Below are 25,418 nucleotides of genomic sequence, written 5' to 3'. Positions count from 1 at the left end.
TTTTCTCTCTAAACCAAAAAGCCCCAAATGCTGTAACCGTTCATCATAGGCGTTGTTCCATTCCCATGATCATTTAACTTCCTCTTTTCTGAACTTTCCCCAGGCAGCATTCCAAGCAGCAGTCGCACCACAAGACTTGTATGACAACAGTAGAATATTGACAATTTTATTTCCTAATGACCCCTTGCGTGGAATTCACTCCCCCCCCAACTGCCACACATTGGGTCAACGACGTCTTCATTGAGCTATCCGCTATGACCCAAGTACTCATTCCTGGTCATTCAGTGCCAGTTCAGAGCACAAAAGCATACATGTGAAATTAGACATTTTTGCCCCACTGTGCATCGTTTTACGCTTGGTTTACATTGAATTCCATTTGCCATTTTACTGCCCATTCCCCCAGTTGGAGAAATCCTTTGGGAACTCCTTCTGAGAGGAGACCACGTTAAGCTTTGTTTCTTATTCTGCTAAAATGATCTTGCCTGGCGCTGGAATGATGTTGTCATAATTCTGTGCTCAGACGGTCCAATAGCCCATGGAAGGAGGTGAGCGCCAATAGTCAGCCATTTGTATGCATACTTTCAATCCTAGGTTTGCCAAAACAAATAAAACCCAAACCCCAAGAAGGGTGATCTCCTTAGGATGCTGAGGCCTGTGGCAGTGGTCACATCCTGTGCTTTTTCTGTGTAGAAGCCGGGTGCCCATGCTCGTATCATGGTTCATTCAAGGCTCTCAAAGGCCTAGAGTAACAAGCCCCATCACGCAGCAGAAGAACAGAAGACCCAACTCTGGGATTGAAGGCACTGCTGCAGCACTTCTGGCTTGAATACACTGGTGGTATTTTGCAAAATCGACCTCCCTGATGGCACAGATGTGGTCGGTCTGGCAGGCGTCATCACAGTCTGAAAGGTCGTATTGAACTGAATTATACTGGTAGTATTTCTGTAGGTAGCTTTGGTCTTTCTCAAGCTTCTCCACCAGCAGCTGCATGGAGTGGGCGGAAGCATCTGGGATCTGGAAAGCTTCTGTTAGGCTGTACTCTTTCTCCCATTTCGGGGCCCCCATGTTAGCATGCGTGAGGTTTAAATAATAAGTTACCATCTCCTGAAATGGAAGAGAAGACATTGGGTCAAAGGTGGGTACAGTGGTGCCCCACAAGACGAATGCCTCGCGAGACAGAAGACCCGCTAGACGAAAGGGTTTTCCGTTTTGGAGGTGCTTCGCAAAATGAATTTGCTATGGGCTTGCTTCGCAAGACGAAAATGTCTTGCGAGTTGCTGCAATTTTTTTCCGCTCCCCATCCCCTTTTTCTAAGGCACTAAGCTGCTAATAGCCTTTTAGCAGCTAATCCGCTTATCCCTTAAGCCTTTAATAGCTGCTAATAGCTGCTAAACCGCTAATAGCGCTAATCCGCTAATGGGGTTGCTTCGCAAGACGAAAAAACCGCTAGACGAAGAGACTCACGGAACGGATTCTTTTCGTCTTGCGAGGCACCACTGTATTTGGTTAAACTTATTTTGACCGACTAAATGCTGAACTCTTTAAAACACAAGAACGTACACAATCAGCAGGCATCGTTTTAGAAAAGGTATTCCTTGCCTCAGACTCATGGAAACTTTTGGAAGGGCTTACTGGACTAGGGGCTATGGTTAGCCTTGAAAAAAAACAAACAAACAAAAAAACCACAACAAAAAAACACTCTTATGTTATCAGTATTTATCCTAAGCTGCTTTGTTTGTTCTTTGTGCTAAAAGAAAATAAGAAGTTGGCTGCCATTATTGTTTTAAAAGTTTTTACAGTGGTACCTCGGGTTACAAACACTTCAGGTTACAAACACTTCAGGTTACAGACTCTGCTAACCCAGAAATAGTACCTTGGGTTAAGAACTTTACCTCAGGATGAGAACAGAAATCACGTAGTGGCAGCGGGAGGCCCCATTAGCTAAAGTGGTGCTTCAGGTTAAGAACAGTTTCAGGTTAAGAACAGACCTCCAGAACAAATTAGTTCTTAACCTGAGGTACCACTGTACAATAAAATACAATAAAAAAATCTCCCTGTCTCTATCTCACTCAACAAACATATACACACCAACAACCTTTTTCTAAGATGGTGTCTGCTGCAATATGCAGGTGCTTTTAAAAAAAACAAGTAATTAAAAATAACATTTTATTTTAATGCAAGAAACAAGGTAATTAAAAGCCCACATTAGCAGGACTGTGCCAGCTGCGGCTGTCTTCATGGTATCTACTGCCTTGCTGGCACTATGTAATGCAGTCCAGGGCAAAAGATAGTCCCAGCCAATCTCTGCAGAAGGCTGTTCCACTTCTCTGGTCTTTACTGGGCAGGATTAATAACTGTGCCAGAATGCTCTCCCTCCATGGCCTCATTGTCAGGTCACCCTTGACATGAGCACTTGCTTTACTAGAGACAAACGCAAGCAAATGACGGTGCCCCCTACCTTCACCAGCAGTGTGTCACGGTCATATGTGAAGACCCGGATGCCAGGGTTGTTGGCCCCATTGTGCACGCCCGGTAAGGTTGTCTTCCATGGTGTTACTCCTGGAGCTAAAAACATGACGCTGGTGGGAGAACCTGGAAGAAAAGGCAATATTAAACTTAAATTAGACTGCTTCCCAACAACTGAGTATTTGGGGTGGAACAAGCATGTTCTGGTCACTCTTTTAATGAGGTGCCGGCAGGATATAGTGATCGAAACATCCTCCTCCCATGTATTCCCTGCTCAGAGCTCCAACTTCATTTTATTTTATTACACAATGGAAGAACTGCAACCATTTCTTCCAAGTGTAGACAACCCCATTGTACAGCTGCTTCAGCCTATACAGGGAGTTAATTGCCTGTACTTTGGTACCTCGGGTTACAGACGCTTCAGGTTACAGAGTCTTCAGGTTACAGACTCCGCTAACCCAGAAATAGTACCTCGGGTTAAGAACTTTGCTTCAGGATGAGAACAGCAGGAGGCCCCATTAGCTAAAGTGGTACCTCAGGTTAAGAACAGTTTCAGGTTAAGAACGGACCTCCAGAACGAATCAAGTTCTTAACTCGAGGTACCACTAGATAGTGCTGTAGCCATTTCCTTCTTTATGGTCTGCAACTCCTCTTTCCAAAACAACTCTATCACCTTAACCCTTGCATTCCAAACTAATACTGTCTTATATTCATTCTGCCCTCCCTGCCACTTGGGGCAATCATGCTTGAGACTGCAGCAAGGTGAAGTATTTAACCCTTTTCAGTCCCAAAGAAAATTGGCCCTCTCCAGGATTTGGGGCTGGAGTGCCCAGTTCGTTACAGATTTTCTTTGTTTTTGTTTACATACGTCTAGAAGCAGAGTCGCTATTTCACTTCCAGCTTAAAACACAATAGCAATGTCCATGGAATGGCATTAAATTATTATTCTCATTTGTGCTTTTAAACTGCTGGTTTTAATTATATTTTGAATTGTTTAAAACTTGCTTCAAACTTTGGCTGTTACTGATTATTCTGGTGTATATGTTATCATTATTTTTTTGTAAACCGCTTCGAGGTTTCATTTGCAGTTAAGCGATATACAAATAAAATAAATGAAAAGAAAATGGTGAAAAGGAGCAGCAGATCCAAGGGGGCACAGCAGACTTTCACCAAAGCATGCTGGATCTTTGATGCAAACCTATCCTGGTCCTATTGAAAAGCAGTGGAAAAACAACCTGATAGCCTACAATGGATATCTGAACTTGTAGGCATAGGAAGCTGCTGTATACTGAGTCAGACCATTGGTCTATCTAGCTCAGTATTGCCGACACCGACTGGTAGTGGCCCACCAAGGTTTCCTATGGGAGTCTCTCAAAGTCCTATATGGAGGTGCTGAGGAATGAACCTGGGACCCTCTGCAGGCAAGCCAGATGCTCTACCACTGAGCTATGGCATCAGGGGGGGATGTACCTGTGTTACTGTAAAACATCCTAAAGCTATCAGTGTGATGATGCCCAAAGAACTGTGCCATGATCACTCCATGATGCTTCTGAATTATTTCAGTATATCTCTGGTTAAAGTGTTCTCGGAACCAAGGCTTGCCCCGTTTCTTCTCAAAGAAGCCAGGAGGGACGTGCCCAATAATATAGACCTGTAAAGAGAAGGAGAGAAGGAGAAAAACATGCTAAGGTCCAAGTGGACAGAGCAGTAGGACCTGCTTGGCAATACATTCCTGTACAGCCCATACGCCCACCAAGTAGCCATAGGTTAATAAATAACCTCCTAGCCTCATCTGTGCAAGCGGAATTATAGTGATCCCTCACATTTATTTTCAAATGCTGAAAACTAGAGCTGACATTTTAATCATATGGGTTTATTGATTATATGAGCATACATTTGCATAAGGGGAAAAGCCATATGTCTGATGCAAGAAGAGGCTTTCTTTGCGTTTAGGGTAACAGGCACAACCATAGAAGAAGCTTTCCTTCCTCTGTGGGAGAGAAGTGAGAATGTCTCTTTTAAGATGCTGCCTGCTAACTACAGTGTTAATAAACATTACAATAAAAAATACATATTTTTCAATATATACAAACACACACACATATATATACACACTACATAGTAGAAGTCTCTACTATGAAAGCGATGACAAACCTAGACAGCATCTTAAAAAGCAGAGACATCACCTTGCCGACAAAGGTCCGTATAGTTAAAGCTGTGGTTTTCCCAGTAGTGATGTATGGAAGTGAGAGCTGGACCATAAAGAAGGCTGATCGCCGAAGAATTGATGCTTTTGAATTATGGTGCTGGAGGAGACTCTTGAGAGTCCCATGGACTGCAAGAAGATCAAACCTCTCCATTCTTCAGGAAATCAGCCCTAGTGCTCACTGGAAGGACAGATCCTCAAGCTGAGGCTCCAACACTTTGGTCACCTCATGAGAAGAGAAGACTCCCTGGAAAAGACCCTGATGTTGGGAAAGATGGAGGGCACAAGGAGAAGGGGACGACAGAGGACGAGATGGTTGGACAGTGTTCTCGAAGCTATCAGCATGAGTTTGACCAAACTGCAGGAGGCAGTGGAAGATAGGAGTGCCTGGTGTGCTCTGGTCCATGGGGTCACAAAGAGTCGGACACGACTAAATGACTAAACAACAACAGTAGAAATCTCAAAGCAGTTTATCTAAAATGCACCTGACATCCTTGGGGAGCTCTTGGCACTCCAAATAAGACCTGCTGCTAACACCTACCTTGGTCCTCTGTTATAAAAATGGCCGCCTCAGCACAAGAAGCTCTGCTGATTGGCTGGGCCTAGCTATCATATTCATCTCCCACAATGCCCTGCAGTAGCACCACTCCAAGGCATTGTGGGAAATAACGATGAGACAAAACGCAACTACCTGGTCTTGCCTGTAGTATTGCTTCAAGTGCGGGCACCTGCCTTGCCAGATAAGCCTGAGAGGGCCCACAAACAGACAAGAGGGCCCACTAAGAGGTCACTTTGCTGACAGACCCCTGAAACCTGGAGCCAGCCTCGCTACAGCAGACACATGCCACAGTTCTAAGTATCTGGGATGGAAATTTATATTTCACACAGATTTTACTGAATATATGTCACAGCCCAGTACAATGGCGCCTGCTTCATTTCACCTAATACTTTCCCTTGAGCCCAATCTATAATACTTGATATCATGCAACCTTGCCCCCCCCCAAAAAAAACTCTGATTGATACTGTTTCTGTGACCAATCTGTAGTAAGGCCTTCACCAGTCATGCAGCTTTCAACTGGGTAAGCTTAGTAATCTGTAAATAATAAGGCAAGTTTAAGGAACCTTTTCTCCTGCTTCTGCTGCCTTGGTCAACATGTCTTCCAGCCAAAGGAACTGGCCTCCTGGATCTTCTAGGCTGCTGGTTTGATTATTATTGTCATAGTACAAGTTTGTGTTGAGGACAATCATTCGCCTTGCCGGGCCAAGACCAGATAACATCTGACTGTAGAAAGCACCTGCAAAACAACCAATAACACGGTTCCATCTAGTTTTGTTGTGTTCCCCATGCCATCTCATTTGCACTATACATTTATAGCAGTAACAGATCACTTTAATCAACATTGGCTTTCCCTAAAGAAGGTTTGAACTCTCTTAATTAATGCCTTTTCTATTTTTGCTGAAAAGCCATCAAACTGTCTTTTGAAGAATGGGCAGATTAGCACATGTCTATGACAAGTGAACAGAAATTTTAACACCTTGCCTTACTGATCTGTCAAATAGATACTAACCAACTGGATCAATCACAAAACAAAGAGATGGAAGCTATACGGAACCGAAGATAAGCTACCCTCTAGATCAGGCATAGCCAAACTCGGCCCTCCAGATGTTTTGAGACTACAATTCCCATCATCCCTGATCACTGGTCCTGTTACCTAGGAACGATGGGTGTTGTAGTCCCCAAACATCTGGAGGGCTGAGTTTGCCTATGCCTGTTCTAGATCAGTGTTTCCCAAACTTGGGTCTCTAACTGTTTTTGGACTACAATTCCCATCATCCCTGGCCTAGCTAGGGAAGATGGGAGTTGTAGTCCAAAAACAGCTGGAGACCCAAATTTGGGAAACACTGATCTAGATTCTCAGGGATAGAGAACCGGTGGTGTTCCGGATGTGGTGCTCCATGTCCAATTAACCCCAGTAAACATCGTCAATACTCAAGGATGAAGGGAGTTGTAGTCCAACCTAGGAAAAGGTCCTGTTCCCACCAGGACAAAAAAAAAATGATGGAATAAAACTGTGATAGCTCAATGCCAGAGCACAGGCTTTTGCATGCAGAAGGTGTCAGGTTCAATCATACACATAGGAGGCTGCTTTATTTGAAATCAGTCTATTGGCGCATCTGGCTCAGTATTTCTATAGAGACTGGCAATGGCAATCTGGGATTTCAGAGCTGGAGTTTTTCCCATGAGGCCTACCTGGAGACGCTAGAAATTGAATTTGGGGGCCTTCTGTGTGCAAAGCAGGTCTGCTCTACCATGGAGCTACAACACTTCTCTGACATCTTCAGTTAAAAGGATCAGGTAGCAGGTGAAGATAAGTATCATGCCAAACCATCTGCAATCAGAGTAGACCAGTTTCCCAAACTTGGGTCGCCAGCTGTTTTGGACAGCTTCCATCATCCCTTGCTAGCAGGAGCAGTGGCCAGGGATGGTGGGAACTGCAATCCAAAAACAGTTGGAGTCCCAAGTTTGGGAAGCCCTGGAGTAGACCATACTGAGCTAGACAGGCAATAATCTGGCCTGATACAAAGCAGCTTCTGACATCCCCCTGCTTGTGATCTTTTGGTTTTCTTGTCACCTGCACAAATGGATGCATTTCATTTTGACCTACTGGATCCCTCTTCAACCTCCCATGACCCGCATCAGTTCCTCAACTGGATCTAGCACGGACCTGCTCTGAATGTTTGCAGAGAGCTGTTGCTGAGCCAGGAGCGCCATAGGTCTGCAGTTACATCGTAGATCCTATTCTCCTTAGCTGGAAATTGATTTTTGGGGTGGAAGTCATGGTTGCCCATTGCAGGATAGACCTGAGTTTCTGGAAGGGATACAAGAAAACAACAGTGCAGTGGGTTTAGAGGCAGAGGAAGAGAAGAGTTTTTGCATCCAAACAGGCTGGAGGTGACTGCAGAACAAACAGCTCAATGCTGGCCCTATCTGGAACCTGCTTTGTTGTCGCTTACAACAATTAACATTACAACATTGTCCTAAAATCATAATGTCAGGCAGAATGCAACAGAGGCAAACACTATATCTACTTGATTCAGCTGGCAAATGGCAGCTTGTGTGAGGGCTGCCAAACCAGCATATCAAGCCATGGTTTGAAGCTGGCTTACAAATCACAGTTTGGGCCAACCGTGGTTTGCAGGTCTGTCTGAATTCATGGTTAAGGGCCATTAAGAGCACCATGGACACCGGACTGCATTTATGAACTTCTGAAGCAGGGCTCTGAGCAGATGGAAGAAGAAAGCAGGCAAGCAGCTCTGAGCCTGCAGGCTCAGACCACGACATGGGTTCATAACAATGGTTAGTACAAACCATGGTTTATCATGACGATTCAACTGACACACGACTATGCTACAGGGAGTAAGGAAAGAGTGCAGCAAGAAAGGCTTATGTAAATCCTGGTTGTCACTCCAATGTGGGAAGAAATTAATGGGAACAAGCTGGGATCTAAATATCTAGGGCTGCAGGTGATCCTTGACTTACTCTGGTGCAAGTGAGAAGATGAAAAATGGGAGGGGAAGGAAGTGTCAGAAAGAGAAAGAAGAGGGTTTGGCTCTGTCAACCTGCAACAGATTACCTACAAGGGAATTGCAGGCCACTACGGGAAAAACGCAGGTGGGACGATGGTGGCGCTGTGGGTTAAACCACAGAGCCTAGGACTTGCCGATCAGAAGGTCGGTGGTTCGAACCCCTGTGACAGGGTGAGCTCCCGTTGCTTGGTCCCAGCTCCTGCCAATCCAGCAGTTCGAAAGCACGTCAAAGTGCAAGTAGATAAATAGGTACCGCTCCGGTGGGAAGGTAAACAGCGTTTCTGTGCGCTGCTCTGGTTCGCCAGAAGTGGCTTAGTCATGATGGCCACATGATCCGGAAGCTGTACGCCGGCTCCCTCGGCCAATAAAGCAAGATGGGCGCCACAGCCCCAGAGTCGGTCACGACTGGACCTAATGGTCAGGGGTCCCTTTACCTTTACCGAAAAAATGCCCCCCCCCCCCGTAAAATAACTACCTGGATCATAGAATCATTTGGGGTTGAATTTATTAATTTTTCTGATACAGAATATACACAACCCTACCTACACTTATGGGTTCAGCCCTGCCTGTTCTTGACACTCTTCAAGGAACTACATTCCACAGTTTGGCTCCATTGTTGAAACACGTAGGAGACTGAAGACATTCGCCAGCCTTAAATCTTCCTTCCTGCAATTCAAAACCCATTGCTTCTGTTTCTGGATTATTATTTTCTTGGCACAGCCTTCTTACTGCCCAATTGCTCTGGCACACCCTACCTGGAAATACATGTTTGATCAGGTTGGTTAGGTTTTCAATTATCTCCAGCACAGTATCTTCACCCAGTTTCTCATCAGCTACATGAGGAGTGTCGTCTCTGGAAAACAGCACAAAGGCTATTGGGTTCGAGGACAGAGATACTGGGAAAAGTCAGGTCCCTAGATAGATGTAGAGGAGTTAACAAATTAAGAACATAAGAGGAACCAAAAGGCCCATCTGGCCCAACATTATTTTATTTTATTTTTTAAATTTATTTTGTATATTCTGTTGCCAAACAGATGCCTACAGGAAACCCATAAGCAGGTGATGGGGGCAATAGCCCCCTTCCACTAATAAGCCCCAGCAACTGGTAATACCTGAAGGTAATAGGTAGACGTCATAACTAGTAGGCCACATTCACACCATGCATTTAAAGCACAATGACATTACTTTAAACAGTCATGGATTCTTCCAAAGAATTCTGGGACCTGTAGTTTGTTAAGGGCGGACAAATTTGTTAGGAGACCCCTAGTTCCCTCACTGGTGCTGGAGGAGACTCTTGAGAGTCCCATGGACTGCAAGAAGATCAAACCTATCCATTCTTAAGGAAATCAGCCCTGAGTGCTCACTGGAAGGACAGATCCTGAAGCTGAGGCTCCAATACTTTGGCCACCTCATGAGAAGAGAAGACTCCCTGGAAAAGACCCTGATGCTGGGAAAGATGGAGGGCACAAGGAGAAGGGGATGACAGAAGACGAGATGGTTGGACAGTGTTATCGAAGCTACAAACATGAGTCTGACCAAACTGCGGGAGGCAGTGGAAGACAGGAGTGCCTGGCGTGCTCTGGTCCATGGGGTCATGAAGAGTTGGACACCACTAAACGACCAAACAACAGTTCCCTCACAGAGCTACAGTTCCCAGAGCGGCTTAACAATAAGTCCCTCTTCGCAGGGAACTCTGACCATTGTAGCTCTGTGAGAGGAATATGGGCCTCCTAACAATTCTCAGCACCCTTAACAAACTACAGTTCCCAGGATTTTTGTGTGTGGAAGCCATGCCCATTTAAAGTGGGAGTTAAAGTGGTGGGAGTTGCAATTCAGCAACATCTGGAAGGGCAAAGGATCTCCACACCTGGCTTATACAAAGGTTGGCCAAACTTGAGTGGGCAATGAAATGGCAAAGAAGAAAGCCATATTTGGTTTGTTTATGGCAAAAAAACAACAATGCACAAGCGCTTCCTTACCCAGTCCAGAGAATGAAGTCTGGGTTCGGGAGGACCTGCTTCATAGCATAAACAGAAGAGTTGACAAGAATCCACGGAGCATCACACAAGTAATTTCCCCAAGCCCCTGGATTGGCCACCGGTTGGGCACCAGCGGACGGACACACCTTCAAGGGGTCTGGGCTCACTTTGTACTGTGGGTCCAGATGAAGGTCTGTGATGTGCCAAAAATAACCTGCTAAGGACAAAAGGTGTTTTTTAAAAAAAGAAACCTAAGAACCCTGCAAGATCACGCCAGTAGCCCATCTAGTCCAGCATCTTGTTCTCACGGGGCAACCAAGTACCTGTGGGACCTGAGAGCAACAGCCGAACCCTTGCACCATGGTTTCCAGAAACTGGTATTCAGGAGTCTACTGCCTCCAACAGTGGAGGCAGAATATTGTCATCAGGATTAGTAGAGAGCCATTGGACTCAGCTACACTCGTCAATTATATCGTTATAACCGTGTTATAAACATGTGGCACCAGATGGCACTGTAGAGCAGTTATCCATTGCCAATAGGATTTTGCATTGAGAGCTTGTATAGCGTTTTATAATCAGTGTAGATCCAGCCATTGATAGCCTCATGAAATGGTTCCGCTTTTGCTTTAGGAAGTGCTTAGTGAAATCCAGAGCAGGAATATGCACTCCTGGGCCATATCCAGCCCACCACCAGATTTCATCCATCCCACTAGATCCTTCCCCTCCCCACCAGCTGTTCTGGGGAGGGGGAGGAGCTTTTGTGTTGTGCAAGGTGCACAGTTGTAGCTCCTTCCTCTGCAAGATGATCTGCTAAAAGAAGACCAAAGTACAGGCTGAGCTCCCTGACAGAGGGCAAACTATTATTATTTATCAATTCATTTATCATGCCATGATAGGCTTCTAAATGGTTTAAAAAGCCCCATTACACATGCATTAAAACATAAACATCCATAATTTAAATGTGCAATAAACCAATCCCTTAATAAAACAACACAGCAATTAAAAAAAATAGACTAGCTGCTATACCAGGTGTGGGGGACCTGCCACCCTTCTGGTTCTGTTAGGGATCCAGTGCCCATCAACTTTGGCCACAATAAATTATCTGCATTTTAATGCAATTTTCTCTTCATCTACACAGCTTTGATTCATATACAGATTTCTGCAAGCAATTTCCCCTAAATTAATACATTTTTGTGAGCTTTTTTATGTATGCATTTGAATACACACATTCTCCTAACAGATGCATTTTTATGCAGTATACACAATCGGGTTGGAGAACTGCATTGTAAAATTCAGATGCGCATGAATTTCAAAAGATAATTGTGTATCAGTTCACTTGTGGGTTTGAGGTAGTGCGAATTGGGCAATTTCTCATTAAAATGCAAAAAAAACCAAATTCCAACCCCCCATCCCTACATAAAACATGGGTGTGAGAGGCGCAACCTTATCTTTGTCCTCAAGCAGCAAAACCTCATAGGTTGGCTCTGCGCAACCAGGAGTTAGTGCCATGGCTGTCCAGCCTAACTGTGAAACAACCAACCTACCTTCTTCCCTTAATCCCCCGCGGGTTAGTTGCTTCCTCTCAAACTACCAACTTGTGCAGCCAAAAGGGTAAGTTACCTGAGGCAGCGGTTGCGGCTTTGCAGTGCATCAAGAACAACAGGACTCCCAAAAGACCCATATTCCGCTGCCAGCGATCCCTGGCTGAAGTTCCACGCCTGTAGTCGCAGCTCTGGGGAAAGTTAGCCGGTTCCATTTCAGGCTTGCCTCTATCAGATCTCTGACTCACAGGCTCCTTTTGCTGCTGCAGCAACTCTGCTCTGATTCAGAACTGTATCTTCCTGTTTAGCAGAGGGTTTGCAATACTTTTTTTTAAAAAGGTGTGTGAGACTTGCAGGCTTTTACCAAAGGTGTACACTAGGACGCTGAAGGAGGCAGCTAGCTAGCTGGCAGCCGGTCCCGCTGTCATCTTACAAAGGAACTCTCGAAATGTGTTCAAGCTGCGTTGCTTTGGAATCTCCTACTCTGGGGCTTCAGTCGCTGAAATACATTGCTGACTCAGCAGGGCAGAGTTGGCTCGCTTCTAATTTCTTGGCACAAAGGCCAGCTTGGCATGGCAGAGAGTGGAAGTTCAAGCTTTGTGGCCCTTCCTCTCTACGTCAAGAATATGCAAATTCAGGTGAACTTTACTGGCAGGGAGGAACCTGGGTTGCTGTTATTGTACCCGACCTATTTAATGCTTGCTTTTTATTGGGTGCACTCTTCCCACCTTGGATCAAATCTATGCTTCCAGGTGTCATAAGAAAGCTGCAGAGATAGTGCAGGATAGTGCGCACCCCGGAAATGATCTCTTTCAGCTTCTGCCTTCTGGAAGAAGGTACAGGGTTATAAAGACTAGGACTAGCTGCCTGAGAAACTGTTTCTATCCAAATGCAACTTTGGTTTTAAATGCAGTGTAAGGTGGTCTCTATGGGAGTATATTGTATTTAATTATGGGGTATCAGAGTTTTTAAGGGGTTAACCAGGCTGGGATAGCTGGGATAGCAGGCTTGTTAGTTTTTGAATGTCTGATGTAGATTTTTTCAATTTCATTGCTCTGTATGGGACAATGACAATAAAGATTATTGTATTGTAATGTATTCTTTACATGATTGTTATGAAGACAACAATAAAAAGAAACAGGGAAAATAACAGAATTTGGCAAGTTTTTAAGGAGTCTATTGAAGCAGCTCCTGTACATTGGAACTCCCTGCCCCTTGATATTAGGCAGGCATCACTACGGTATTCCTCTAGACACCTGCTGAAAACTTTTCTTTTGGGAGACCCAGACAGATTATTTGGATGCATCTGTTCCTAAATTTGTATTAGATGTTTTATTGTGTTGTATTTAGATGTTTTAATATGTTTTTAATAGATTTTAGAAGTTTTAAATAGCTTTCAGGTGTTTAAAATACGCTTTTATTTCATGTATGTGTATGTGTAAGTGTAATTACAGAACTGTTTGCTGTCCTGGGCTTCTTTTGGGAAGCAGGGTGGGATATAAATTTAATGAATAAAAATATCCAAAAAAACAGCGTGGGAGACATTTCATTCTCCCAGGACACTCTGTAAAGTGGCGATTCTGGAACAAAGGAATTCCTAAAGGAGGCTGCAAAGTGAAGCTACTGAATCAGGAGGCTCAATGGACTTGTGGACTGAACCTAGACAAAGGAGTTTCAGCACTTCATAGGTGTTACTTGGTTTGTCAACATCAGGAGGACCTCTAAGTAAGCCATTAACTATGTAATGATCACTATCTGTGCTTTTCTGAATTTCATTTCCCTCTGAACCCGCTGAGCTGTATTGTCAAGTCCTACCCACGAGCAGACTTATTGAAATGAATGGGCTTAAGCTAGCCATGTTGATTGATTTCAGTGGGTCTGCACTGAAAAGGACAAACCCTGGAGAAAGACAGCCTACTGATTACAATTCCACTTTAGACTGTAGTAGCCCACAAAAGCCCATGCCAGAATAGATTTTGTTAATTTTTAAAGTGCCACAAGACTCTCTACAATGATTTCATATCCCCACTTGCTTGCCAGATGTTAACCGTAGTATCTAGGTGTGCAATGCAATAAAAACCTATAGCTAATAGCTGAATCCTGGCTTGTTCGAATGGATAAGCAAAAGTGCTCCAAGGAACTCTACTCACATGCATTCCTTGAGTCATGAAGCCTCGAATCAATCATGCCAGACCAGTCCAAATGCAATCGCGGGGTGAAGTGCAGTTGTGCAAATGCAACTTTCTAACTCCCACCCACCCCTACATTGAAATTTGTGGTGAGTAATTAATAAGCAATGGTCTACTCTGAAGGCATATGATGCACCTGCCTTCCTGAAACGCTGTAGGCTTTGCATATTGCTTTAGCGTGCGCATAAGAGGCAGCCACCGATTTGAACAGCTTTAGCCCGCCGCCATCGAAAGCCAGTCTTGGCGTTCGCACGAGTACCTGCAGCGTCGCGCTTCTCCGCAAGACCCTTTCCTCTATACTCCCGGGGCTTCGCGCGCGGCGCGTCAACAGGACCCGCCCCTCCCGCGAGTACCTCCCCTTTGCCTTTTCTCGATTGGTCCGCTCGAGTGGGCTGGCCTATCCTGAGCGCTCGTTTGGCGCGCTCGGGATGGGGCGGCGCGAGAGGGGAAGAGCCTGCTGAGGAAGAAGAAGAGCTCGTGGCGCCGCTTTCTCGCAACCGTCCCTCTCTCGGCGCGCGCTGCTCCTCCTCCTCCTCGCGGCATGTGGCTCGGCGGTGCCGGTGAGCGGCTGCGCGCGGTGCCCGTGCTTGTGGGGACCCGCCGTTCCGCGAAGGCGGCTGGCCAGGGAACGTCACGGAGGCCCTTCCCCGGGGTGGGGGTTTCGGGCTCCCCCTCCTCCCTCGGGCCCCGCTTCTCCAAGCCCAGAGTTTGGGAGTCAATCAAAGTCTCCTCGACGTGCCTCGCCTCAGGCCTGCAAAACCCCGGCGAGGGAGGGGGGGGCACGGGAGCAGGCAGGATTTACGTGGGGGGAGGAGGCAGAACCTCATTGAGTTATTTTTTTTAAAAAAATATTTAGGGCCTGTCTCCCCCCCCTTGGCTACGTCCATAGAGGGGGGGGCAGTTTGGGGGCGGCACCCCTGAGCCACGGCTGGCTACCATGGGTAAACTAGGCAGCGTCCCCACATTTTAGGAAGCCTCTTCCCTCCCCCCACAAGCAAAAAACAACCCTTTGTGCAGCAGCTTCGTGCCTCCTTTATACAACCAACCAACCTCCGTTTTCTTTTGCATTGCATTCATTGCATTATTAATATTAATTGCGTTATTAATCCTATAAGGAAAAAGCTGTTTATCGTTGAGCAACACAGATAACTAGTGATATTGAGTCACAAGGTTGCTGGAGGAACTCAGACTCTTTTATTGGGGAAGTCATTTAACAAGATAGGAAGAGTGGAAAGGTGGAGTGGAAAGCTACACAGATATTCGCCCAGGAGCACGTGCATTGGGGTAAAAGATTCAACACGGCTCGACCGAGTTGCCGAGGGGCTGCATAAAGCAACCAGAAGCAGCTTTCGTTCCATTTTGAGTTCATTTGGCTATGCAGGGCTGCCCTAACCACTAGGCGGGGTTGCTAGGTTCTCGCCCAGAGAAAGCACCAATGCCTGTCCTGCATTACAGAGAGCAGTGGTGGGGGCTGTACTGTTGGAGAAGCTGGCCACTGACACTGCTGCTGCAGCTTGCTTAGTGCTGGTATGGTAGGGCCAAAGGGGCCTTTTCGTTTCTGGTGGCGGCAGCTGGGTGGCTACGCCTGCAAGGAAGGGAGATGGCTTTGGGGGAAGGCTTTGCTGTGCAGAAGGTCCCACATTCAGCTTCCAAGGTAGGGCTGGGAGAGGTCCTCTGCCTTGAAACCCGGGAGAGCTGCTGCTACCAGTCAGTGTGGACTGTACTGAGTTAGGTGGCTTAATGCCATGACTCTGGATGAGGACTCTTCCTCTGTTGCCTGCTTCCATACACTTCTGAGGCACTTTGCAGTTCCTGCACCTGATGGCTTGGCTTTGCCAGGCAAAGTTGGGGGAGGTGGGGAAGATAATAAACCACCCAATCACCACCCCCATGTCACAGTAGGATTCTCATCATCACTTGAATGAAATTGCATGGACTCTCCTTCCTTGGAGGTTTTTAAGCAGAGGTTGGGTGGCCATCTGTCATGGATGCTTTAGCTAAGATTCCAGCATTGCGGAGGCTTGGACTAGATGAGCCTTGGGTCCCTGGCGAGGTGGAGGTAAAAGGTGTATCAAAGTGGGAAGAGGGCAGCTCTGTGTGTAAAATATCTGGGTGTGGAAGAGAATGTTGCGGGTGATCCTCAAAGACAGGTGTGGGTTAAAATGACTGGTGGGTCGTGCCTTCAACTCGTTCCCTTCTGCTCAGGTGTTTTGTCACCTGCTTCTGGCCATGCAGCTTAGCTTAACTTTGCATATGAACCAGTGCTGCTTTGTTTATGAGTAATAAGCCAAGAACAAACCTTAGCTTCCACTTATGGTTTGTGGAAAGAAAACTGGGTGCTGGTTCACATGTAATGTACAGCCAAGTTTTGTGAGTAAGCTGTGACTTATTTCTGACCATGGCTTATTATTATCAGTGAACCAGGACAGTGTGGTGGGCTTCTTTGGGGTTTCCTGGCAGCTGCAACTAATGGCTTCTAGGATCCTTGTGTCTATCAACTCTCCCTAAAGTGTTCTATAACTTCTTCCATAGATTTTGCTCCATTAACTTGGATGACTTTTGCTCTTTTTAAGTTCAGGGACCTAACTGTGAAAATAGCTTTGCCACTTATTTTTATTCTGATCTCATTCCCAGGTGGCTATGACAATAGTTATGGTGGTAGTGGATATACACAATCACCTGGAGGGTTTGCATCACCTTCAGCAACCCAAGGCGAAAGAAAATCGGTACGTAACTTGCCTGTAACAAGTGAGGACTGTTACACTTTTGAAATTTTATTATTATTATTTGCTTCCCTTCTGAAAGAGTTGCTGTATTGGTTTCATAGAATGAAATGCACTTTGTTACAGAAATAATGTTTGGATCACAACTGTTCCCCTCATCTGAGGACAGAGCTGAATTAGCTGCTCCTAGGCTAACCTATTGCCCTTGGGTGCAGTGGTGCAGACATTGTTCCATCACCACTGTTGAAGAGTCAATTGCTAGTCTGATTGGTGTCTATATTTGGAATGGGCTAGGGCACTATCTTGTTCTTTTCCTCGGGCAGCAAAATGTATTGTGTGGGCCAGTTGTGCTGCACTGGTCCTCATGACTCATTAGCATGTTTATTTTATGTGCAGCTTTTAATAGTTGGCTTCTTGGTGTATAACAGTTATAATAGCACCACAAAAATCCCATTCTCTCAAAGCTAGAAATTGAAATTTTAACATTTAAACTTGATAATGGCAGTCTTAATTTATGTGGAAATAGATAAACTGTGATTTCTATTGGTGGCAGTTTATCTGTGGATCATATTTTAGGAATTTTTTACAGGCTTTGTAGTTTGTTATGCATTCATTTTAATTATTTGCAGTGATCCATAGCAGTACAAAGATAATTAATTAGAACACTTTTACTACTCTTGCTTATTTTTATAAAAGTTTCTCATTTTTTCCTCTAAGCATTCTTGCTGTTCTGTGTTTATTTATTTTTTCAAGCTGCAACAAAACTTGTTAATTGAACTCTGCAATATATATTTTTCTTTTCAAAGAGCAAGTTCCTGAAGATGAAAATTTTAAAATATTGTCTTTGCAGAGGTCAAGATCACAAAACATTGTTCCATGTACAGTGTCCCAGTTACTTTCTGCTGAACAGGTAGATGATGCTTTCAGGGTCCGAGATGTTGAGCTTTCACAGGTAAGCTGGCCAGCCATACTGCTGTATATTGTTCTGGGATTAAGGAAATCTGTCATGTGCCACCTGGATTGTTTTACTAAAGTACTCCTCAGAATTTCCCTACCTGCTTCCTTAAATCGAGCATTCTTCTCAATCATGAGACATCTCTGCTGGTTGTGGCAAACTATGATTCATTTGGGGTGGATAGATTTGTGGGCAGTAGTTAATAATATATAGAACGTTACATTATTTAACTAAATGCTCTTGAGATAGTTTCTAAGCTTGTGGTACAACTTGAAGCTAGAGGTTGTGTCAGTAAGAAATGCCATCTGTTTCTCTGTGCAGGTCATTGTTGTTGGCATAATCAGGCAAGCAGAAAAAGCACCAACAAACATTCTCTACAAAGTGGATGACATGACCGCAGCCCCGATGGATGTCAGGCAGTGGGTCGATGCAGATGTAAATATCAATTTGTCTAAACTAAGAGAGCCAGCATAATGTTATAGTTATAGTTCCCGACTAGAACTGGGGAGACTTGGTGGTAGGAGACTTGCCTGGCATCTTACCTTTCCCTCCTTTTCCTGTGCAGCAGAAGTAGACTACATAATTTAAAATAGGTAAATAGTTCAAATTTGCTTGATTGAATTCTTAATGCAAGTTGCATAGAATTTAACTTCATTTGGTGCAGAATTTTTAAATTTGGCCTAGTGTCTGTCCAGTCCCTGCCCATGATTATTCCACAGGCTTGTGATCAGGCAATGATGTATTCTTGCTTGTACCCATTGCAGCAGAAAAACTTGTAGGGAAAAGTTATAAGCAGTCATAAAAACAAGAGGAGCCCTTCTGATTGGACTATGCAAACTATTGACATCTCTAACTGTACCATAATTATGGAAAAGTGAGAAATTGTGTTTTGAATGGCTTTACCCATATTGTTGTATGGATTATATATGATGTTTGTTACAAGTTAAAACACTTTCTCAAATTTGATTACCAAATTGCTGGTAAAGGCCAAGAAACCACAATCCTATTCTCAATTCTATTATACAGGAAGCAGGTAGTGAAAATGTTGTGGTGCCTCCTGGAACATATGTGAAAGTTCTAGGCCACCTGCGATCTTTCCAGGTAAGAAGACAAGATTATCCATTACTAATATTACTCTTCCCTCCCACACACCAAAAGAACTACCGTATTTTTCGCCCTATAGGACGCACTTTTTCCCCTCCAAAAATGAAGGGGAAATCTGGGTGCGTCCTATGGGGCGAATGCAGGCTTTCGCTGAAGCGTGGAGAGCGAGAGGGGTCAGTGCGCACCGACCCCTCTCGCTCTCCAGGCTTCAGGAAGACATCAGCAGCCTAGGCAGCCCTGCGGGAGCTCCCGCAGGGATGTCTAGGCTGCGGATAGCAGCCTGCTTCCCGGGGCGTCGGGCGCCCTGAAAGCAGAGCGCCCGGCGCTTCGGGAACACATCCGCACCCTAGGCAGCCCTGCGGGAGGTCCCCGCAGGGCTCCCCACGCTGCGGATAGCAGCCTGCCGCCCGGCAGGTGGGGCGCCCTGAAGCAGAGCGCCCCTCGCGCCGGGCAGACACCCGCAGCGTGGGGAGCCCTCCAGGAGTTCCCTGCAGCGCTCCCCACGCTGCCGATAGCAGCCTGCTGCCTGGCGCGAGGGGCGCTCTGCTTCAGGGCGCCCCTCACGCCAGGCAGACACCCGCAGCGTGGGGAGCCCTCCAGGAGTTCCCTGCAGCGCTCCCCACGCTGCCGATAGCAGCCTGCTGCCTGGCGCGAGGGGCGCTCTGCTTCAGGGCGCCCCTCACGCCAGGCAGACACCCGCAGCGTGGGGAGCCCTCCAGGAGTTCCCTGCAGCGCTCCCCACGCTGCCGATAGCAGCCTGCTGCCTGGCGCGAGGGGCGCTCTGCTTCAGGGCGCCCCTCACGCCAGGCAGACACCCGCAGCGTAGGGAGCCCTCCAGGAGTTCCCTGCAGCGCTCCCCACGCTGCCGATAGCAGCCTGCTGACTGGCGCGAGGGGCGCTCTGCTTCAGGGCGCCCCTCACGCCAGGCAGACACCCGCAGCGTGGGGAGCCCTCCAGGAGTTCCCTGGAGCGCTCCCCACGCTGCCGATAGCAGCCTGCTGCCTGGCGCGAGGGGCGCTCTGCTTCAGGGCGCCCCTCACGCCAGGCAGACACCCGCAGCGTGGGGAGCCCTCCAGGAGTTCCCTGGAGCGCTCCCCACGCTGCGGATAGCAGCCTGCTGCCTGGCGCGAGGGGCGCTCTGCTTCAGGGCGCCCCTCACGCCAGGCAGACACCCGCAGCGTGGGGAGCCCTCCAGGAGTTCCCTGCAGCGCTCCCCACGCTGCCGATAGCAGCCTGCTGCCTGGCGCGAGGGGCGCTCTGCTTCAGGGCGCCCCTCACGCCAGGCAGACACCCGCAGCGTGGGGAGCCCTCCAGGAGTTCCCTGCAGCGCTCCCCACGCTGCCGATAGCAGCCTGCTGCCTGGCGCGAGGGGCGCTCTGCTTCAGGGCGCCCCTCACGCCAGGCAGACACCCGCAGCGTGGGGAGCCCTCCAGGAGTTCCCTGCAGCGCTCCCCACGCTGCCGATAGCAGCCTGCTGCCTGGCGCGAGGGGCGCTCTGCTTCAGGGCGCCCCTCACGCCAGGCAGACACCCGCAGCGTGGGGAGCCCTCCAGGAGTTCCCTGCAGCGCTCCCCACGCTGCCGATAGCAGCCTGCTGCCTGGCGCGAGGGGCGCTCTGCTTCAGGGCGCCCCTCACGCCAGGCAGACACCCGCAGCGTGGGGAGCCCTCCAGGAGTTCCCTGCAGCGCTCCCCACGCTGCCGATAGCAGCCTGCTGCCTGGCGCGAGGGGCGCTCTGCTTCAGGGCGCCCCTCACGCCAGGCAGACACCCGCAGCGTGGGGAGCCCTCCAGGAGTTCCCTGCAGCGCTCCCCACGCTGCCGATAGCAGCCTGCTGCCTGGCGCGAGGGGCGCTCTGCTTCAGGGCGCCCCTCACGCCAGGCAGACACCCGCAGCGTGGGGAGCCCTCCAGGAGTTCCCTGCAGCGCTCCCCACGCTGCCGATAGCAGCCTGCTGCCTGGCGCGAGGGGCGCTCTGCTTCAGGGCGCCCCTCACGCCAGGCAGACACCCGCAGCGTGGGGAGCCCTCCAGGAGTTCCCTGCAGCGCTCCCCACGCTGCCGATAGCAGCCTGCTGCCTGGCGCGAGGGGCGCTCTGCTTCAGGGCGCCCCTCACGCCAGGCAGACACCCGCAGCGTGGGGAGCCCTCCAGGAGTTCCCTGCAGCGCTCCCCACGCTGCCGATAGCAGCCTGCTGCCTGGCGCGAGGGGCGCTCTGCTTCAGGGCGCCCCTCACGCCAGGCAGACACCCGCAGCGTGGGGAGCCCTCCAGGAGTTCCCTGCAGCGCTCCCCACGCTGCGGATAGCAGCCTGCTGCCTGGCGCGAGGGGCGCTCTGCTTCAGGGCGCCCCTCACGCCAGGCAGACACCCGCAGCGTGGGGAGCCCTCCAGGAGTTCCCTGCAGCGCTCCCCACGCTGCGGATAGCAGCCTGCTGCCTGGCGCGAGGGGCGCTCTGCTTCAGGGCGCCCCTCACGCCAGGCAGACACCCGCAGCGTGGGGAGCCCTCCAGGAGTTCCCTGCAGCGCTCCCCACGCTGCCGATAGCAGCCTGCTGCCTGGCGCGAGGGGCGCTCTGCTTCAGGGCGCCCCTCACGCCAGGCAGACACCCGCAGCGTGGGGAGCCCTCCAGGAGTTCCCTGCAGCGCTCCCCACGCTGCCGATAGCAGCCTGCTGCCTGGCGCGAGGGGCGCTCTGCTTCAGGGCGCCCCTCACGCCGGGCAGACATTGGCCAGCCCCACAAGCTCGGGGGACCGCAGGGAGGCCCAGCGCCGCCACCCCGCTGTTTCCCGGACCTGCTTTTGGGGGGGAAATAAAGGAAAAAATTTTTTCCTTTATTTCCCCCCCAAAAAACTAGGTGCGTCCTATGGGACGGAGCGTCCTATGGGACGAAAAATACGGTAATCCTTGCTATACAGAGTCCTGTTCATTTTTTGTGTGACTGTTAATTACTCAAGTAGGAAGGATCTGTGCTCCTGTGAAATCAGTCCTTGATACTTAATTTGAAATGTGTTCCTCCTTGGTTGGGAATTGTATTGTATTTAGTTTATTAGTAGATACACTCTAGCTTCGTTGCGATGGAAGACATGCTTCCAAGCCTAATATACCCCTCCCCATTTTATTCACTGCTATATAAAACATAGTGTCCGAACAAGTGGATTTGGCATATGTGAAAACAATATTCCCTCTAGAGAGAGAATATGATTTGTCAACTTCTGGTGTACCAAATTCATTATAATTCTTTGAAAATGTTGATTAGGAGTGGTTCATTTACCAATGTATTCTTGGATGCAGAAAACTCTTTAAGATGTGGGGCTAGTCAGCCAAACGCTGAAAAGTTGAGCTTTGGCTTTAAAAGGGAGAGTGAAAGTTTCTTAAGATCATGAACATAATTAGGAAAATGCACTCAGCCATTGTTTTAAGATGCCACTAAAATTAGCAGGGAGCACATTTACATTTATTTTTTTTAAGTTTGTTTCCCCCTATCACTAATGTAAAAAATTTAGAAGCTAACATTTTATCAGTAAGTTGCCTGTCAGGAAAAAGGCAGGGTATGTATGTATGTATGTATGTATGTGTGTATGTATGTATGTATGAATAAATAAATAGTAATACCTGGGCAATAACTGTTCAATGAGATGTCATTTGTTTCCTTTATCACAGAACAAGAAGAGCCTGGTTGCATTCAAGATCCTGCCGCTTGAAGATATGAATGAATTTACCACGCACCTGCTTGAAGTCGTAAATGCCCATATGATCCTCAGAAAAGGCAATATGGTACATGTAGAAACAAGGCACACACTGACCTTTCCATGGAGGGCAGACAACTTTGAAACATTTGACTGAGCAGCGCAGAAAGTGTTAGCAAGCAGGAGGTTTGCACTAGCACAGTCAGAGGGGCCTTGGGTCTTTTTCAGTGGCACAGACAACCTCCCAGCAACACTATCCTTTAGAATCTTGTAGTTGCCTGTCACATGGTTTTCCCAGTTCTAAAACTTCTAATTTCACACCTGTAGCATTATATAATAACCAAAGTTGGTGGTTGTTCCTTTTCCATGTATCTTAGCCCATGTCAATGAAGATGCCGCAACCAGTTGGTTTGATGGGGATGGGCAACACGTCAAGCTATGGAGGAAATGGTGCCTTGCCAGTGAGTGGGCTCACAGCACACCAGACTCAGGTATGCATAAGGATGACAGGACAATTCTGGGCAGCGTGTCAGATTTCTTGTATCTTGGTCTTCCAGTGACTGCTTTGTCCGAGGCCTTGGGATCTGGGTCACTTTTGATGTCTTTTCTAATGAGAATACAAACTCCTAGCTTTGAACCCATTCCTTTCAGCCCCCATATCTACAGAGGCAGCAGTCTGACTGCCTCTTCTGAGTTTCTTTCATGCACACAATTTATTGTACTTCGGGAATTTGCCATACAGTCTGGTCATAAATGCAGTGGGTGATAACCAATGCTAGTCATGCTAAGAATAGGCCTTTCAGTGGGTCTACTCATGAGTAAGACAAACATTAGATATCAAGCAACATAAAACACTAAAGCAGCCTTCTAGGAGTGACAGTTGGCTGTTTAGAAAGTGGGGAACTTCTCTGATTGGCAAAACTAAAACCCTAAGAATGAACTGAATTGCAACAGAGGAGATTCACATAAGCTAGGGCCTTGCTTCTTCTTTTTCATGTAAACATTGCTTAGGGTAGAGTAAATACACATCTTGCTGTGTTCTTCCCCTGAGATCAAGTACAGAAAGCTGCATATGAATTATCAATTCTGTCAAAATGCCCCAATCGCTTTTGCAAAATTATTTTTAAAAATACATTATTTCCAACACTTAGTTTTTATTGTTTCTATTTTGTCTTTTTGTTAATAATCAAGGCAGCTAAATAAAAAATGAATATGATCAGCTAAAATGTTGTAATTTGATGTAACAGTGACAAACACACAGTAATAGTAAGAAGTACCAAACCATCATAGTACAAAAAGATTAATATCAGAATAAAATCCTGTTTGGATCTGAACAGGAAGGTCTTGAATTGCTCTCTAAAAATGTGCATGTAGTCTTTGTCAGTAGTAGTTTCACCTCTTCATTATCAGTTAAAGTTAGTATATTATTCCACTGCTGAACGTTGATTTGCTTTTGCTACACCTCTGTTTAGAATTTCCCCAGTTATGTTCATCCTGACAACAGGTGGAATAACATTCTATCTTATAATTGTGATGTGCATTGAACGTGTTTCTTAAAGCAGATGGAATATTAGTCTTGGAAGTCTATACTGCGCTGCTATTTGTGTTTGGGTAACACTGTTTTATTTTTTTCTGTTCAAGATTCTGAATTTGATTAAAAGCTCCACATCTGCTGAGGGGATAAGTCTTCAGGATCTGCAGTCCCAGTTGCGTAGTATTAACCTGCCAACATTGAAGTACGTATATATGGGTAGCATAGGCTTTTGAAAGGAGAACTTACCCAGTGTTTATCTCAATTTTCCAATTGGAGCTTTTATTTCTTGTTCTCCTTTTCAGGAAAGCTGTTGAATTTCTTAGCAGCGAGGGACATATCTATTCCACTATTGATGATGAACACTTTAAATCTACAGATGCTGATTAATGCTTTGTTTAGATATAATGCCTTGGTCTAGTAAACTGTTAGACCAAGATCATCATATCTGAACTGAGCTGAAGTGTCCTTTAAATTTGACTGTTATGGAATGAGTGCTTTCTGCCCAGATCAACCATCAGATTATAATGCAAAGTGACAACAAGCTGTACATCTATAGAAGGTAGTATCTTTATCTGTTTATGGTGAACATACTATTCTAGATAGACATAAGTAGTGCACAAATTTATAATAGTATTAAGGATACACAAGCAAGTGGATGTATTTCAGAAGAGAAAAATGGGCTTGATGGGAAGAACATACAAACTTACAAGTCTTTGCTCATATTATAGTTTGGGCAGTTTTGGAAGTGATCATTCCACCCAGCTGTGACCCTCGACTGGTTGCCATGGTTTGGAAATGGCATGTCAGATTTCTCTATGGCTAGAAGAAAAATGCTTAGAGTTGTTATATTTTTTTTAATTCTGAACACGTCTGTTCCCCACTGCACTTTGAATGCCAAGTAGCCTTTTTTCAAGAAACATTTCCTATCTCAATAAAGCTATTTTTATTTTGCACCAGTCTATCTCTTTCTTTTGTTGAGAATATTTGATCATGCAATTACTGTATATAGCTAACACAGGGGTGGGGAACTTTTCGGTCTGGGGGACTCTGCAATCTAGCACGGCATATATATTTTACTGCAGTACTGATAAGACCTAAAAGCTAGGCCTTTTTTTAGTGTGGCATAAAAAGTAGTTCAGTGGCATTAAAAAAGAAAGTCAGTCAAGCCTCAAAATTTAACCAACACTTGCATTTAGTTATGCTAAAATAGACCGTTGTCAATACACAATGCAAATGCAACTGTGCAGTTTTTAAATAGGCAAAAGTCTTACGTTGAAACACAACATATTTGTGTAACTGGTCCGAGTACACTGGTAAAAAACAGCTGCATTTGAATTGCAGAGCCATATCATTTTATGCTTCAGCACTTTTTTTTAATGGTAGCTCTTAGGCCCCAGAAATATGTCATCTCCAAGGGAGTCTGGCAGCCCAGATAGGAGGGAGCCCTTATAGT

General features: G+C 46.7%; 2 protein-coding genes across 6 annotated transcripts in view; one reads left to right on the top strand and one right to left on the bottom strand.

The window, feature by feature from the left end:
• RPA2 (replication protein A2) overlaps nucleotides 1–24,916 on the top strand; it is a 160,705-nt gene extending 135,789 nt beyond the window's left edge. The window contains exons 2-10 of one of the 2 annotated variants that reach the window (XM_083456008.1): nucleotides 14,432–14,529; nucleotides 16,604–16,695; nucleotides 17,543–17,644; nucleotides 17,969–18,082; nucleotides 18,674–18,748; nucleotides 22,406–22,519; nucleotides 22,809–22,922; nucleotides 24,073–24,167; nucleotides 24,268–24,916. In XM_083456008.1, coding sequence (XP_083312134.1) covers nucleotides 14,511–14,529; nucleotides 16,604–16,695; nucleotides 17,543–17,644; nucleotides 17,969–18,082; nucleotides 18,674–18,748; nucleotides 22,406–22,519; nucleotides 22,809–22,922; nucleotides 24,073–24,167; nucleotides 24,268–24,352 — 810 coding nt within the window. In that variant the 5' untranslated portion in view covers nucleotides 14,432–14,510 and the 3' untranslated portion in view covers nucleotides 24,353–24,916. Of the gene's footprint in view, nucleotides 1–14,278; nucleotides 14,530–16,603; nucleotides 16,696–17,542; nucleotides 17,645–17,968; nucleotides 18,083–18,673; nucleotides 18,749–22,405; nucleotides 22,520–22,808; nucleotides 22,923–24,072; nucleotides 24,168–24,267 lie in introns of those variants that run through there. The other variant, XM_083456007.1, reaches the window with a different exon arrangement.
• Nucleotides 154–14,246, bottom strand: SMPDL3B (sphingomyelin phosphodiesterase acid like 3B). Of its 4 annotated transcripts, none has more exons than XM_083455544.1 (9): nucleotides 13,931–14,246; nucleotides 11,860–12,835; nucleotides 10,240–10,453; nucleotides 9,016–9,113; nucleotides 7,399–7,542; nucleotides 5,795–5,967; nucleotides 3,937–4,117; nucleotides 2,459–2,592; nucleotides 154–1,104 (listed from the first exon to the last, which is right to left on the bottom strand). In XM_083455544.1, the coding sequence occupies exons 2-9, from the start codon at nucleotides 11,993–11,995 to the stop codon at nucleotides 733–735; spliced, it is 1,452 nt and encodes a 483-aa protein (XP_083311670.1). In that variant the 5' UTR covers nucleotides 11,996–12,835; nucleotides 13,931–14,246; the 3' UTR covers nucleotides 154–732. The 4 variants fall into 4 exon arrangements, with proteins under 4 accessions (XP_083311670.1, XP_083311669.1, XP_083311671.1 ...); XM_083455543.1 differs by having other exon boundaries at nucleotides 10,240–10,456; nucleotides 11,860–12,080; nucleotides 13,931–14,208; XM_083455545.1 differs by having other exon boundaries at nucleotides 11,860–12,080; nucleotides 13,931–14,208.
• Nucleotides 24,917–25,418: the final 502 nt, after the last annotated feature.

Source organism: Podarcis tiliguerta (genome assembly GCF_965153285.1).
Source record: "Podarcis tiliguerta genome assembly, chromosome: 8".
Lineage (NCBI taxonomy): Eukaryota > Metazoa > Chordata > Lepidosauria > Squamata > Lacertidae > Podarcis > Podarcis tiliguerta.
Note: the sequence above shows the minus strand (reverse complement) of the source record. Positions and strands in the feature narration are given on the sequence as shown.

Coding starts and splice junctions, on each gene's coding strand:
- SMPDL3B (XM_083455543.1), bottom strand. CDS start 11,995: ATGGAACCGGCTAACTTTCCCCAGAGCTGCGACTACAGGCGTGGAACT. Junction 9,114..10,239: donor GACTTCATTCTCTGGACTGG/GTAAGGAAGCGC, acceptor GCTGTTTTCCAG/AGACGACACTCCTCATGTAG. Junction 1,105..2,458: donor GTGACACACTGCTGGTGAAG/GTAGGGGGCACC, acceptor CTTCCATTTCAG/GAGATGGTAACTTATTATTT.